The sequence below is a fragment of the Aethalodelphis obliquidens genome, unplaced genomic scaffold (assembly GCF_003676395.1).
Source record: "Aethalodelphis obliquidens isolate GAN/ISIS:26980383/991018 unplaced genomic scaffold, ASM367639v1 scaffold1, whole genome shotgun sequence".
Lineage (NCBI taxonomy): Eukaryota > Metazoa > Chordata > Mammalia > Artiodactyla > Delphinidae > Aethalodelphis > Aethalodelphis obliquidens.
This window is the reverse complement of record NW_020837945.1, coordinates 2400953-2417231: the sequence shown is the minus strand read 5'-3', so window position 1 is coordinate 2417231 and position 16279 is coordinate 2400953. Positions and strand designations below refer to the sequence as shown.

The 16279-nt window shown below is 43.7% G+C and overlaps 1 protein-coding gene across 7 annotated transcripts in view; it reads right to left on the bottom strand.

The window, feature by feature from the left end:
* The window catches only part of HSF2BP (heat shock transcription factor 2 binding protein), an 83309-nt gene that overhangs the window by 45856 nt on the left and 21174 nt on the right, over positions 1 to 16279 (bottom strand). For 5 of the 7 annotated variants that reach the window (XM_027084389.1, XM_027084530.1, XM_027084444.1 and 2 more), the window contains exons 4-6: positions 13942 to 14091; positions 12160 to 12292; positions 1793 to 1910 (exon numbers count right to left, since the gene is read on the bottom strand). In XM_027084389.1, the coding sequence (XP_026940190.1) occupies positions 1793 to 1910; positions 12160 to 12292; positions 13942 to 14091 (401 nt within the window). Of the gene's footprint in view, positions 1 to 1792; positions 1911 to 12159; positions 12293 to 13941; positions 14092 to 14308; positions 14965 to 16279 lie in introns of those variants that run through there. The other 2 variants (XM_027084714.1, XM_027084806.1) reach the window with 2 other exon arrangements.

The window sequence follows — 16279 nt, the reverse complement described above, 5'->3', positions numbered from 1 at the left end:
CTGGCCTCACCCCAAGCTATGCATGTGTGGATCTGATCATAAACAGCATATCTAAGACTCTGAAAACTAAAATATCAACTATCATCCAGGTCCCAAACAGGGACAGAGCACCAGGAGACGATGGTGAGGGATCAGCCTCACAGCAACAGCACTGCAAAAGCTTCTTAAAAATGGAACTGAAAGGAGTTCCCTGGTGGCCTAGTGGTTAGGATTCAGCACGTTCACTGCCGTGGCCGGGGTTCAGTCCCTGGTCAGGGAACTGAGATCCCAAAAGCTGTGCAACATGGCCAAAAAAAAAAAAAAATGGAACTGATACGGAAGCCACAAACAGAGAAGGCTGGTCAGAACTTGTGACCTGAACCCAACCAGGCTGACCGCTGCTGAAACAAAACATCAACACCTCCCATAAGATTTAAGCAAGACCCAGGGTCTCAAAACATAATATTCAAATGTCCACAATACAACCCAAAAATTACTCAGCCTACAAAGAAACAGGAAAAATCCCAACTCACGTGGGACAAGACAACCAAGAGATTCCAAGGCCAAGATGACACAGATGTGAGAAGTATCTTACAAAGACTTAGAGAAGCTATTTAATGAAGTGCTCAAGAACTAAAAGCAAACACTTGAAATAAATGGTGTGGTAGCAGAATCCTAAAATGGGTCAACGTTTCCTGCCCTAATCCCCGAGACCGATATATAACACCCTGGTCACATTAAGTTGCCTGGTCAAGGCAGTGAGACTCTGCAGATACAATTAAGGTTACTAATCAGCTGACTCTGAGTTAATCAAAAGGGAGTTCATCCAGTTATGCCAAATATAAACCCGTGACCCCATCAAAAACTGAGCTGGGCTTCCCTGGTGGCGCAGTGGTTGAGAGTCCGCCTGCCGATGCAGGGGACACGGGTTCGTGCCCCGGTCTGGGAAGATCCCACATGTCGCGGAGCGGCTGGGTCCGTGAGCCATGGCCGCTGAGCCTGCGCGTCCGGAGCCTGTGCTCGCAACTGGAGAGGCCACAACAGTGAGAGGCCCATGTACCGCAAAAAAAAAACAACAAAAAAAAAAACAGTGAGTTTTCTCTGGCGGGCAAAAGAGGAGGAAATCCAAGAGGTTCTGAAGTGTAAGAAAGGTTCGGCAAGCTGTTGTGACTTGAAGATGGGGTGAGGTTACGTGATAAGGAATTCAGTCAGCCCTGGAAGCTAAACGTGGCCCCGCCTGACAGCCAGCAAGGAAACAGGGACCAGAGTCCTATCAACGCAGGGAACTGGATTCTTCCAGCAACCTGGATGTACGTGGAAGAGATTCTTGTGCAGAGCCTCTGGAAAGGAGCCTTGCCTGGACAACCCTTGATTTGGGCCACTTGAGACCCTGTAGGTAGCCCAACCAAGCCCACTCAGACCTCTGACCTTCAGACCTTGAAGTAGGTGTTGTTTCAGCCAATAAGTTTGTGGTAATTTGTTAAGCACCAGTGGAAAATAAGTCTGGATTCTGGCTCCTGGAAGTGGGGTGCTGTCAACACCATCACCTATTCTAAGTTCACCCTGAAGTTCACCCATGATAGCATTTGGGACTCAGTGATTGCCCTAAGGTGGGAACATTCCTTTTGTTTATATTATTTTCCTAAAATAGTTTTGAATAGAGAGTGTATCCCTTAATTCTCCGGGAGATTTGTTTCTTCTATTTTTTAGAACTATAGCCAAATTAAGTGCATTTGCTTGAAAAAGGGGCCCAATCAGCAAATTCTAACTACTACGTAAATAAACATGAACTTTTAAATATCATCCACCGTACACTTTGAGTTTGGTGCACTGTCCCGGCTTCAAGTCTCCCAGAAGCTGCAGTATGGTGTCCAAGAGCACCCGACTTGAGTTAACCAGGAATTCACGACCACTTGCTACGGCAGCTACATCTGCAACATAAAGATGAAACAAAGCGTCAAAAGTCTGTCCAAGATAGAGGATGTGTTGCTGTCCTTCTCCTAGCAGACTTAATGAACACACAGAATGGTTATCCACAGAGCTGACAGCCCAGACAGGGTAACTGACAACCACAGCCGTTACTAAAACGGTGAGTGACGTCCGCTGTGATTAGCAAATGCCTCAGTAGTGGAACAGAGCACTGGGTCTAAATACGTCTGCAGCCTGACCACAGCACACCAAGTGGACACCAGGCTCCAGAATACTGGATTAAACAGCTATGGGCTGTCAGGGTCCAAACAGAAGGTAGGGGCTGATTATTTATCTGGGACCAAGGACACTAAAATCCACTTTCAACCCTGGGAGTGAAATCCTAATGACTCTAAACCAGAATACCAAACTGAGATCATGAGGTCAAGAGAGAATACAAAAACTGATTCCAAAAAGAAATTTTTCTAAATTGTACATCCTGCTGTGGGTCAGCAAGTATCACATTTCTTCATGCTTGAGGCCCCACAGAACCAGCACGGGGACCAGACCAAGTCACTACACGGACTCCCATGGACACCGCTGCAGATAACACTGGCTCCATCACATTCCCAAATACCCGTGAGGACACGTCAGTGATCCAGAATATTTATGTATGTGTCGGTAAGATTTTTCTTTAGCTAGGTCTAACAATAAAGCATGATTCAAAGTGACTAAAATTTCTAACCCAAATGAGCCGGCCAGGGTGGAGACAAGAAGGGCAGCAGCATCCTCGTTCTCCTGACTTCAGTGGAAATGCTTCCAGTAATTCACAGTTAAGTGAATCTCCAGCAGAGATCCTCTACAAGTTTAAGGAAGTGTTCTTCTATTTTTAGTTTGCTAATAACTATCGAGAATGGAAGATTAATTTTATCACTGATTTGTTCTGCTTTGATTAACGGTAACCTAATGGCAGAATATAAAATTTCATCTATGCTACCAGAACGACTTTATGAAATCAGATCCTGGACATTCCTATTTATTTTTGTTTATCTGAGCTGAGGAGGATCAAAAGAGATATATTAAAGTTTCCTAAACCTAACAGATTTTTTTTCCCATTTCTGCTTGTCCTTCCAGCACTTTTTGCCTCTTTCCTTGCATTGGTGCTATTTGGTATATAATTTCATGACAGCTATAACTTTACTGAAGACAGGACCCTTAACTGATACAAATGTAACCTTCTGTGTTCAATGAATTTGAACCTGATGACTCTATTTTCTACCATAGGAAACACTCTAGTTTTACTAAAGAAATACTTGGGGGGAATGAAGCATTTGGCATCATAAACTCAAAGTCATTTTAAGGTAGTTTTTTGGGGAAGACATTCTTCATGTTATGACTACATACGGGAACTTCCCAGTGAAACATACATTCTAGCTACATACTTTAGTAGTTTCCAGAGACGACATCCCAGCAAACCACGGCTCTTGTCTGCAGACCTTGGGTTGTTCCTGTCCTAAGACTCCAGTGTGACCAGCAGAATGCAGCGCAGCTGCTGCATGACTTTCAAGGCAAGATAGAAAGAGCCTGGCAGCTTCCACCTCCGTCTCTCGCCACTTGCTCTAGGAGCCCTGGGTCGCTAGGAAAGAAGTCTGACTCTCCTGAGGCTGCCGTGATGCAGACTACAGAAAAAGCACACAGTTGGAGAAGCCTGGGACTACACTAGGATAGGAAGATGTCCCACTAGCCCCCAGCTGTTCCATCCCTCAGCAATTTGAGTCACCCCAGCTGAGGCCCCAGACAGCAGAGTAGCAGCAAATCCTCGCTGGCAAGCCCTGAGAAAGTTGCAGGTTCTGGAGCAAAATAAATGACTACCGTTGTTTAAAGACAAAGGTTGGGGGCAGTTTGTTACCTAGCAACAGATAACAGGAACATCACTAATATATCACTGAAGAAAAAAAGTACCCTGTATCAGAGCAGGAAAGAACACCCAACAGAACACAACAAATGTACTGGTGACTGAAGTCCCCTATCATGTATCCAGTATTATAATAGCAAATGCCAATGCTGCATTCCAAGCAAACTATGAAGTAAAATAAACGTGAATAAATTCCTGCTCAGATAGCTCCAGTATTTGTCAGTCTGTCTGGGATGCTGATGAGTCAACCATAGGACTACAAAGGATTGCTGGTTTAATTTTCTGTTAAAATGTACTTTTTTTTCCCTAGGTTCATTTTTCTTTAAAGTTTATAAATATTTCTAGAAGTTACCATAGTAATTATATAATTTAAGGAATGAAACTAGTGTGAATTATGTATGCTGATAAAAAATATAAAGAGCTGAGGCAGATTATGTCTGATAGTTTTGCTTTAGGTTGTAACAATTCTGTCTTATTTTCGACAATAGAAATAATAATAAGGTACTGGCATAATGACAGTCATACAGATCAATGGTAGAACTGAGAGACCAGAAATAGACACTCAAATTTATGATCAACTGAGTTTCAAGAAGGGGATCAGGACAATTGAATGGAGAAAGGATAAAAAAAGTAATCTTTTTAACAAATGGTGCTAGGACAACTGAATATTCACATGCAAAGAAATAAAAACTGGACCCCTACCTCACACCATACATAAAAATTAACTCAAAATAGATCAAAGACCTAAATGTATAAGCTAAAATTATAAAACTCTTAGAAGAAAACACAGGAGTAAATCTTCATGTCTTTGAATTAGACAATGGTTTCTTAGATATGACAACAAAAACACAAGCAACTAAAGAAAAAACACACTGGATATCATCAAAAATTAAAACTTTTTTGCTTAAAAAGACACTATCAAGAAAGTGAAAAGACAACTACAGAATGAGAAAAGTTTTATATGCCTGATAAGGGACTGGTATCTAGAATATACAAAGAACTCTTATAACTCAATAATAAAAAGACAAATGACAATTTTTTTAACATCTTTATTGGAGTATAACTGCTTTACAATGGTGTGTTAGTTTCTGCTGTATAACAAAGTGAATCAGTTATACATATACATATGTCCCCATATCTCCTCCCTCTTGCGTCTCCCTCCCTCCCACCCTCCCTAGCCCACCCCTCCAGGCGGTCACAGAGCACTGAGCTGATCTCCCTGTGCTATGCGGCTGCTTCCCACTAGCTATCTATTTTACATTTGGTAGTGTATATATGTCCATGCCACTCTCTCACTTTGTCACAGCTTACTCTTCCCCCACCCCGTGTCCTCAAGTCCATGCTCTTGTAGATCTGTGTCTTTACTCCCGTCTTGCCCCTAGGTTCTTCATGACCATTTTTTTTTTTTTTTAGATTCCATATATATGTGTTAGCATACAGTATTTGTCTTTCTCTTTCTGACTTACTTCACTCTGTATGACAGACTCTAGGTCCATCCACCTCACTACAAATAACTCAATTTCGTTTCTTTTTATGGCTGAGTAATATTCCACTGTATATATGTGCCACATCTTCTTTATCCATTCATCTGTCAATGGACACTTAGGTTGCTTCCATGTCCTGGCTATTGTAAATAGAGCTGCAATGAACACTTTGGTACATGACTGTTTTTGAATTATGGTTTTCTCAGGGGATATGCCCAGTAGTGGGATTGCTGGGTCGTATGGTAGTTCTGTTTTTAGTTTTTTAAGGAACCTCCATACTGTTCTCCATAGTGGCTGTATCAGACAATTTTTTTTCTTTTTATTTGGTTGCACTGGGTCTTATTTGCAGCTCGCAGGCTCATTAGTTGCGGCTCACCAGCTCCTTAGTTGCAGCACGCGGGCTCCTTAGTTATGGCATGTGAACTCTTAGTTGCAGCATGCATGTGGGATCTAGTTCCCTGACCAGGAATTGAACCCAGGCCCCCTGCATTGGGAGCGGGGAGTCTTACCCACTGCACCACCAGGGAAGTCCCTCAAATGACTTAATTTTGAAATGGGCAAAGGACTTGAATAGACATTTCTCCAAAGAAGATACACAAATGGCCAATGAATACATGAAAAGATGCTCAATATCATTAGCCATCAGGGATATGCAAATCAAAACCATGACAAAGTACTACTTCATACCCACTAGGGATGGCTAAAACCAAAAAACAACTTTAAAGTGTTGGCAAGTATGTGGAGAAGCCTCATGCACTGCTGGTGAGAATGTAAAATGGTGCAGCCACTGTCACAAAATGGTCTGACAGTTCCTCAGATGCTAAAAGCCATATCATACGACCCAGCAATTCCACTCCCAGCTGTATAGCCAAGAGCAATGAAAACATATATCTACACAAAAACTTTCACACAAATTTTCACAGCATCATTATTTATAATAACCAAAAAGTAGAAACAACCCAAATGTCCATCGATTGATGAATGGATAAATGTGGTATAGCCAAACAATGGAATATTATTCAGCCATAGAAAGGAATGAAGTACTGGTACATGCTACGACATGGACACCTTGAAAACACTATGCTAAATGAAAGAAGCCAGTCACAAAGGACCCCATATTATATGGTCCCAGTATATGAAATGTCCAGCACAGGCGAATCCATAGAGACAAAAAGTGGATTGGCTGCCTAAAGCTAGAAGAATGGCAGGATTGGGGAATGATGGCTGAGGTGAGCGGAGCTTCTCTTCGGGTGATGAAAATGTTTAAACATTGACTGTGGAGACGGATGCACAATTATATGAACGTACTAAAGCCATCAAATTACATACTTTAAGTTGGCAAATTGTATGGTATATTTTTATCTCAATAAAGCTGTTAAAAAGTAAATATAGTAATAATAACAGTGGGGATATGACTGTCATGTTCAGTGGATTACTCAGTCTCTACCGCTCATCCTGGACCTGTTCTCTATAAACTGCTCTTCTGAAGCACTCACACTACATCACGTTTTTTGAAAGAAACATAAGAAAGTTTCCTCTATGAATACTATAACTGACTTACTGTTTGGTTTTTGTTTCTTTGCATTTGCTGTGGTACTTTCTTATCAAGTCAATGATTTGGCTGTCAGGGTGGGGGAGTGGGCCAAAGGCCATGGGTAACCTCAGTCTGGAAACCGCCTCTGTACACTATGTATGGAAACCCCCTTAGAGCTGGAGGGAATGCCCAGGCCCGCTGGGAAGTGGCTCCCAGAAGCCAGTTTCTCTCCCACTTACGTGACCTGGCTTCTGTGGTGAGAAGTCAGGCTAGAGAGAAACACCCTGTAACCTGAGGGCCAGCTGAGAGGGGTGAGTCTACTGTCCTTCCCTGTTTGCTGCTGTCAGTCTGCAGTGTCAACATGACTCCCGGGAAGTGTTCCCATACCTCTTATAACCTCCTTGCGCTTTCACCTGCCAAACCTGCCTCACCAGGCTGGATAAGTTTCCACCATGGAGTGAGCATGCTCTGACTGTTAGGACACCCAGTCACAGAAAAAATCAAGGGCAAGGCCTATGGTGACAGAGTGCCACTGCCAGCCAAAGGCTATCACCTGTTGACCCACTATGAAGGAAACAGCTCCAAGCAGAACCCCCAACTTTCCTACGGCTCATCTACAAGCATAATTCCTGTTCTTTCCATTTGTTCACATTCTTTCCCTTAACATGCAACTGCACTCTCAGGAAAGAAAGACTCCCAGCATCTTTTGCTTCTCCCAACCTGTAACTGTGACTCTGAGACCATTATCAGAAAGATACTCCTCCCTTCTCTGGGACACAGCCCCTGCAAAGTTTAATGGACAGATGTTTATTTTGTAAATGGAACAGATAAAGAAAAGGCACTACAGAAGGATAATTTTTAGAAGTCCCAGAAAATTCTCCTATACACAAATTAGAGCCGATCTGAATATTATTTGCCCATATACTATGTAAGATTCAAGAAATAACCAAAGAATTAACTATAGTCCCAGAATCCTGGTTCTATGGACAGAGTTAAACAACTGGGGCAAAAGCCAAAAGACTCCAGATGATTCTTCTCATCTTTACCTCATCTTCTCTAGAGCTAAAGCCACGGAAGGCCATAGGCCACCAATGACCAGCTTAATAGAAAAAGGACTAGTAATTCCTTGTACCAGCCCCACAATCGCTTAATGCTACCTGCTTAAAAAAAACTCTAATGGTTGAGGATGTGGATTTGTCCAAAATCCGTGAACAATTCCTCTTCTCCGTCCTGCCTGGAGCCGCTTCTCTACAGGAACAGATCAATGCTCAGGTCTCTTTAGTGTCACAGTCTATAAAATTGGCCGATTTACTTGCCTTCACCTAGAAAAATCAACAATTCACCCTGAAAGTCATGTCCCCAGGGATTCACTGAAGTTCTATCCTGCTTCTTTCAAGTCTTAATCCCAGATCTTAAGGATACAGTGGAGTTCTTTGTGGGGTCCTTCTGCTCCAACACATACATAACCTCCTCTTACATTCCGTTAGTCTGGAAAACTCTAAGGCTGACTGTGTTTATCTCCTCACTGAGGTTGCTAAGAAGGGAGATGAGCTTCCAAAGAAACACTCCAATTCCCCAAAACAACAGCTCATTATCTAGGCCATACTCTGGCAACTGAAGGAAGGGCATTATCTAAGGAAAGATTACACAGTAACCCAAATTATCCAAGACAAACCACTGACAGACGATGAAGAGAATTTCTGTGATTAACTGGATATGGTAGATGACAGATACCAAATTCTCCTGAATTGGCAAGACCAGTTATACGACTAGACTAAATCAAACATGCCAGAAGCATGCCCAGGGGACAGAGAAGCCAAAACAGCCTTCAGCAATCTCAAAATCTCTCTCAACAATTGCCTCTAACATCCAGGAGTATCATAAACCTTTCTGTCTCTGTACATGATGGGTTAAGGCGGTGCTCTAGGGCAGTGGTCTCCAAGTGGCAAGGGAGGATGATTCTGCCCCCAGGACACAACTGGCAACATCTGGAGACATTCTCAGTTGTCACAACTGGGGGTTGCTTCTGGCCTCTAACGGGTAGATTCTAGGGATGTTTCTGAACTCCTACAATGCACAGAACACTCCCCATAACACAGAATTCTACTGCCGAGGCTGAGAAGCTCTGCTCTAGGGACATTAACTCAATGACACGGCACACACCAAAGACCCACTGCCGCTCAGAGCCTGTCACCTGATCCAGGAGGCAAGGCTCACAGCCCCCTTTTCTCAAAGCAGCCGCACAAGTCCAGGGCTGGGGCAGACCTTAGTCATCATCTGGGGTCTAAGACTCTTTTCTCAGAAGATGAAGCTGAGGGTCACAGAGTCAAGAACACAGGGCTGGCCAGTGGTAGAAGCAGAACTGGACACTGGGCCTCAATCCCGCCCACCCTCCGCACTGCTCCCCTGAGGTGGAGGAGCCAGGAGCAGTGCTGCTTGCTGACCCAGGGTGCTCTGCTGTCAACTCTGTGGGACTGTTACGTCCACAAAAGATAAGCTGGATCCAGTCCTGCCATAAATTATCAACAATCAAGAAGTAATCTGGGGGAGCTCCCTGGCGGTCCCGTGGTTAGGACTCGGTGCTTTCACTGCCAGGGTCTGGGTTCCATCCTGGTCGGGGAACTAAGATCCTGCAAGCCACGCAGTGTGGCAAAAAAGAAAAAAAAAAAAAAGGGAATTTTGATTCTGTAATCATTACCTAACATTGTTTGAATGAAGAAACCCAGAATTAAGAGGCAACGAGTGCAATTATGACTTTCAAATAGTCAAAAAGTAGTTCGAAAAATAAGTTTTCCACTTGCAAGCTAAGCAAGTCAATCTTCACAGGGCTGTGATAATAATTTGCCATCTTCTTTTAAGTTCTATATCTGTCCACTTATAAAAGTTGTTGGAGGGACTTCCCTGGTGGCACAGTGGCTAAGAATCCGCCTGCCAACGCAGGGGACAGGGGTTCGAGCCCTGGTCTGGGAAGATCCCACATGCCGTGGACCAACTAAGCCCGTGCGCCACAACTACTGAGCCTGCACTCTAGAGCCTGCGAGCCACAACTACTGAGCCTGTGTGCCACAACTACTGAAGCCTGTGTGCCTACAGCCCGAGCTCTGCAACAAGAGAAGCCACCACAATGAGAAGCCCGCGCACCACAACGAAGAGCGGACCCCACTCGCCGCAACTAGAGAAAGCCTGCACGTAGCAATGAAGACCCAACAACAAAGACCCAATGCAGCCATAAATAAATAAATAAATAAATAAATATTTTACAAAGGAGTTGTTGGAAACAATCGCATCCCCATGTCAAACAGGACCTTGGTTTACAATGTGTTACCACTTCACCATAGCTCAGTAACATTCACAACAATGTGTAAGGTAGTCAGAGCAGGTATTACTGTTCCACTTCGCAGATAAGGAAAATAAAGTCCAGAGAATTTACATCCTGGGAAGTGGACTAGCTGGGCCTGAAAATCCAGACACTTTATACAATTTTAATCTATTATTAAGAACAGTGACTATGGATGAGTAAGAAATTTCATAATTTCAATGTTTAAACAAATCCTTGACATCCAGTTTTTGCTTAGGATACAGTAAACTGAAAAGAGCTACACCTCCATTCTTTAAAAGGGGCAGTTTAGATAATTCAAAAACTCACAACTTATCTCGAACACATCAGAGTTGAGGCTGAAGGTCAACCAACTGATATGAAAAATAAGAAAAGGCAGGTGCTGCAAGGAGAGCTGTGAGGCAAGCACTTGCTCACCTGCGGCAGGCGCTGGAGGCCAGATAAGCCAGCCAGAAAACTCAGCTAAGAGGTGTAGCAAATTGCCAGGCGAGCGGCTGCCTGGGCTGCTGGCGGGCAGAGGGGTTGGCTACAAAAGGAAGGGGAGGGCAGATGGGGAGATGAGGCGGAGGTAGTGGAACTGTTCCAGGTCTTCACTGTGGTGGTGACATGACTGCATGCACTCGTCAAAACTCACAGGACTGCAAAAAGGTGAGAAAAAAACTGTGATGGGTGAGTTTACCATAGGTAAACTTAAAAGAAGAATCGTTGTTTTAGAAGGCAGAGGATCTATCTGACGGCTAACCAAGGTGTCTGCTGTACTGCCTACTCCCCGTGGGACAGAGTCTTGGTATCTGACACGCATAAGGCCCCAACGCCTCTGCAGAGCAGCACGAACATAGTACGTAATCATCCCGTACGATTCACCAGCGCGTAAGGGGAATGTGGACACGCCCACGACCAGGCAGGGAAAAACAAAGCCAGGTTGAGCTTGTCTGCTGGGCAACAGGCTGGCAATTCAAGCAGCTCAAACTCACAACTCAGCAGAATGAAAAGTCACATACATCATAGACCTTTGAGGTCACCTGCAAATAGCAGAACATCTAACCATCAAATCTGCAAATACCTTCTGCTAAAAAAGAGACCTTAAAGGAATATTGAAAGGTGGAGCAGTGCAAGCCTCCACCAGCTGAAGGCACGATGACGAAAGTGCATTCTGCAGTCCTCCAGCGGATAAAGTGCCGGGCTAAATCAGGACTGGCTGAACACCGTCCGGGTCTCAACCTCTGCCCCAGAAGAATAGCACCAGTTTCTAAGGGATTATGAAGAAATCATCTACATGAGATCTACTTCGTGAGGATTTCAGTAGATGAAGAAATGTAACATTTCCCCTCTCATTAACAGCAGAGAACAGCATAGCATACAGCAGAGATGAAAAAGCAATGTAAAAAAGTAAGTCATAGCTCTATATTTAACTATTTCATTGACTTAGAACAAAAAGCCTTAATACTCCCTAGTATATACCACCTCCTACTATTTGAAGATATTAGTGTTAATTATATAGCCATCTGGCTTTATCCTTTACAGCAGTTTTGCCACAGAATTCAATCTAACTATAATCTTTGGGAAAATTTTACTGAAGAGACAATTTAGGGTTTTGGAATTCTTTAGTTACAACACCAAAACAACAGCAAGAGTTTAACTTAAGCTCTGCTTAAGGCTTTTACTTTAGCTAGACATTAGTAAATGATGATGATTCCAAACAACAAGTAGCTAAACTTACAGTTTTGACTTCTGTCCACGTAGAGAACTGACCAGAACGTGCAAACTCACCCTGTGCTCCTAAGACTACTCGTTGCTACTCACCGATACCTATCAGAATCACCTGGAGTAATGTTCCACAACATACACCTGGTCCCTACCCCCAATTTACCAAGTCAGATTCTCCAGGGCAGGAGCCTATTTGAAATGTTCCTGAGAGGTGTTTATGCACACACACCCCGACTGTGATCACTGCTCTGGAACTCACTTCTGAAAGTCACTACGTTTGAAGAGAATTACTCACTTGTTACGATTCCAGCCAAAGCAAAAACAAACTGATTTTCATCAGAATCCAGCTCCTTGACATCCCCATCCAGTGACTTCACAAAACTCTCCATTGTTTGACCAGTGATGTTGAAAAACTTCAAAGCTTTACCCTGAAAGTTCAGAAATGGAAATGTCACACCCTTTCACAAATACCAGTAGGAAAACACTTTCAAAGTGCAGGACACAGAGGAAAGACTCTGGTTTTAATTACAGAAGCAATATTTTTAAATCTATTCCCTCATTAAAACTTCCCAATGAAAAGATCAGAAAAAAAGAAGTTTGGGGCATGTAGAAAAATTACCCTGAAGACTGATATAGTAAAATACATGAGGGAAACAGTTCAAATTTATACAATGATAGAAGTACTGGGTTGAATTCACCCAAAAACATACTAGAAATATAGTAGAAAAATATGTTCTCTATTCTAGGCATGAAACCAGAGGTTTTCAAACCTTTGGCAGAAATTGTTTTTCAAATAAAATCTTAACTGAAACCACAACATGTAAAAGACAGCAACAGGCTCATCTGACAGTTTCAGTCTTCATTACTTGGCTCCCAGAACCTTGAAAGCACTTCCTTGGAGGGGGCAGGGTTCTAAGGAATAGTTTGAAAAGCAATGCACTTACACATGTCACAAGGGAACTGCACGGGGTGATATCAATATCCTAAGACTGGATTGTGGGGGTGATTACACACCTCCAAAAATTAGCTAGAAAACACTAAATTGTACACTTACAAATAAATGAATTTTACAACACGTAAGTTATACCTTAAGAAAGCTCAGTAAACTTTAAAATACATTTAGTCCCTCCACTGTTTTTATTTCTGCAAATGGTGAGTAACATACCACTGGCCTCCCGCCAACCACCCGCCCCTGACGGATGGTTTGCCATTCAGGACCACTCGATTCTCCCAGAGTCAGATAACAGTCCTCCCGGGCTCCTTCTGTCCTCTCCGCCAGGGACACCACCCTGTCACAAGTCCTGCCTCACCCACACAGCTCTCCACTTCCCATCCCCTATTCTACTGGGGGGCGGCCTTCCACCTTCCACGCAGTCTTACTGGCCAGTCTCCACACCCACAACCCCACCCTCCCTCCATCCTCACCCACTGTCAGGTTGAGCTGCCCACATTCCCCTCCTGTCCTATCACGTTTTCAATCAAAAAGCCTTGAGGAATCCCGTCCTAGCACCCACTGGACAAATCATCAACCACACGGACCCTCCACCCTGTGTCAGGTGACCCACACACCGTCCCTATGTCTCACTCCAGGTCTCTGACTGCTCTACTTCTCCCCTCCTGAGGGACCCTCTTCACTTCCTGCCACTGCTGCCTGTGCAAGTTAATCAAGGTTCATTTAAAATCTCTCTTCCTCTGTGAAGTTCCTTGATGTCTGTGTGCACTCACATGCTATTAACATATAACATTCAGGCAATTAAATATTATATTACCCCTGGAATAACACACGTAAAGGCACTTTAAACTTTGTTAAATGCATATAATGTCAAGTAATAATACTGAAGTGGAACTATCTCCACAAACACCATACAGATTCTGGGAGAGAAGGGATCTTATTTCATTCATTTTACATATCCCCCAGAGACCAGTTACAGGGGGCCCTACACAGATGGTATTCCAAAACTATCTGATGAACAAAAGAAATGGATCTAGTCTGTAGGCGCCTTAATAGCTGCACTGTGTCCTCTAAGTTGCACAAGCACTACCCAACAATGTCCAGACGGCCCGCGGGCGTGCTTACTCCTCCCAGGATGGCTCTGACCACCTCCTCACTGCTGGAGACGCCCCACAAAATGGTGCAGGCCGCTGCGCCCATTCCCGTGCAGTACTCTGCCTGCTGCAGGAGCTGCTGCTTTGCTTCATTCAGCTGCTGTCGGAGAGCCAGCTTCTCCTGAAATCGGAACAAAATAAAATCAGAAAAATGCACAGCATTCAACCTCAAAATCCCTCTATTGTGTTTCCTCTTTCAAAGGTATTTTTAAAGAAAAGAAATGCACATAGAATATAGTAAACAGTTGGTAAATGTAAACTAGCCCTTAGAGAGGCATAATGCATAAGTTTTTTAAAAACTTCAGAGGCAAAAATAACAGCCACAGAAAAGAACATACTACCGCATTAGAGTTTATAAACACTGCCAAAGACTTGAATTCATCTTCTCTGAAGTAAGACGGATGATGAGGCATTTCAGGTCCCACGTGGCTGTACCCAGGACAGCACCAACTAGGACACCCGAAGAAAGTAACAAGCCAACACAGCAGTCCCCACATAGAGCAGTATTTCTAATAAAGGTGCCTGCCGCCGCCAAGCGGCTCACTCCACTATAAAAATGCCATGAGACACAGCCAAGACCAGGCAGGAAAGACAGGAGCAGAGGCAGGAGAGGAGTGAGAAGGAAGGGCCTCCCTGGCGTGCCCTGAACCAGCAAGCTAAGCACCAGCAGAACAAGAAGACGGAGGCCAGGCAAGATTTCTCAGCCTCCCACCAGCACTGGGCTTCTGAAGCCAGGGCTCTTAACAAGTGAACTGTCCCGCTGATGTCACCTCTGACCACACAAGCACTCCTAAAGGTTCACCTTCAGGTGGGTCTTGGGTGATGTGGGGCTTCCTGCCCATCCCATCTGTCAACACCAGTTTCACTATTCCTTGTTACCTGAAGTTCCCTTAAAAGATGAGAGCATTTCCTTACTTAATAATAGATAAACTCAAAAATACAAAAACCTGGTACTTCCCTGGTGGCACAGTGGTTAAGAATCTGCCTGCCAACGCAGGGGACCTGGGTTCAAGCCCTGGTCCGGGGAGATCCCACATGCCGCAGAGCAGCTAAGCCCGTGTACCACAACTACTGAGCCTGCGCTCTAGAGCCCGCCAGCCACAACTACTAAGCCCTCGTGCCACAACTACTGAGCCCGCGTGCCTAGAGCCCGTGCTCCGCAACAAGAGAAGCCACCGTAATGAGAAGCCCGCGCACCGCAACGAAGAGTAGCCCCCGCTCACCGCAACTAGAGAAAGCCTGCACGCAGCAACGAAGACCCAATGCAGCCAAAAATAAACTAATTAATTTTTTAAAAAAGAGAGATCTATCCCTCTCCTGTAACCGTGCCTATGGCCTTAAAAAAAAAAAATACAAAAACCTAACTTCATTTATACCGAAGTATAATTAGCTCAATAGCCCACAAAGTTAAAGCATATGAGATGTTTTAGCTTTTTCTTCTACAGAGGTGCGTGCAGGACAATTAAAGTAGAGGGGGCTTTTCGCCTAGTGGAGAAAAGGGAGCAGCGGACCACAAATCGAACTCTGTTGACTTTGTAACTTGGCCTAGGGTGGCATTCATATCTACCTGGGGACAATGCATTTGGTAATCAGAGCTTCATACACCTTCATACACATAGTCACATTTACTTTAGGAGAAAAATGGTCACTGAGCCTATGACACATGCTAATACTGCTTTACATGATTTATTAACTCTGGGTTTCTAATATCTGGCTTCATCACAACAGTTGCCTAGATTCCTAGATTTGCGCTTCAGCCACTCAAGCCAAGGTGACATATGCAAAAACTGTATCACAGCATTTCCTTCAGAATTCTGGCTTTTCTCACAGTTGAAGCAGGCTGCATTCTGATTAGTCCGGTTACGGGGGCTCTTCTCTAAGATCAACAAGAACTGTTGAGAGTAACCGTCAGAACTGTCTTCTATGATCACATTTGGTGGTTACAGGCAGAAACGCCCTGACACAGGGCTGCACAAACAGTACAATAATATCAAGAGGAACTCAAAGAAAATAATTCCATTCTCAATAACACCAAAAATGAGAATATACTTAGGAACAAATTTAAGAAAATTAGTTCAAGCCCTGTACAGTAAAAACTACGAAGCATTATTGAGAAAAAGTAAAGATCCGAATAAATGGAAGGAGTTACCATGCTCAAGGGTTGGAAGATTCAATATTGGTAAGAGGGTAATTTTCCCCAAACTGATCTACAGATTCAACACAATCCCTATCAAAATTTCAGCAGGCTTATTTGCACAAAGTGATCATCTGATTCTAAAATTCATATGGAAATGCAAAAATACAAGTTT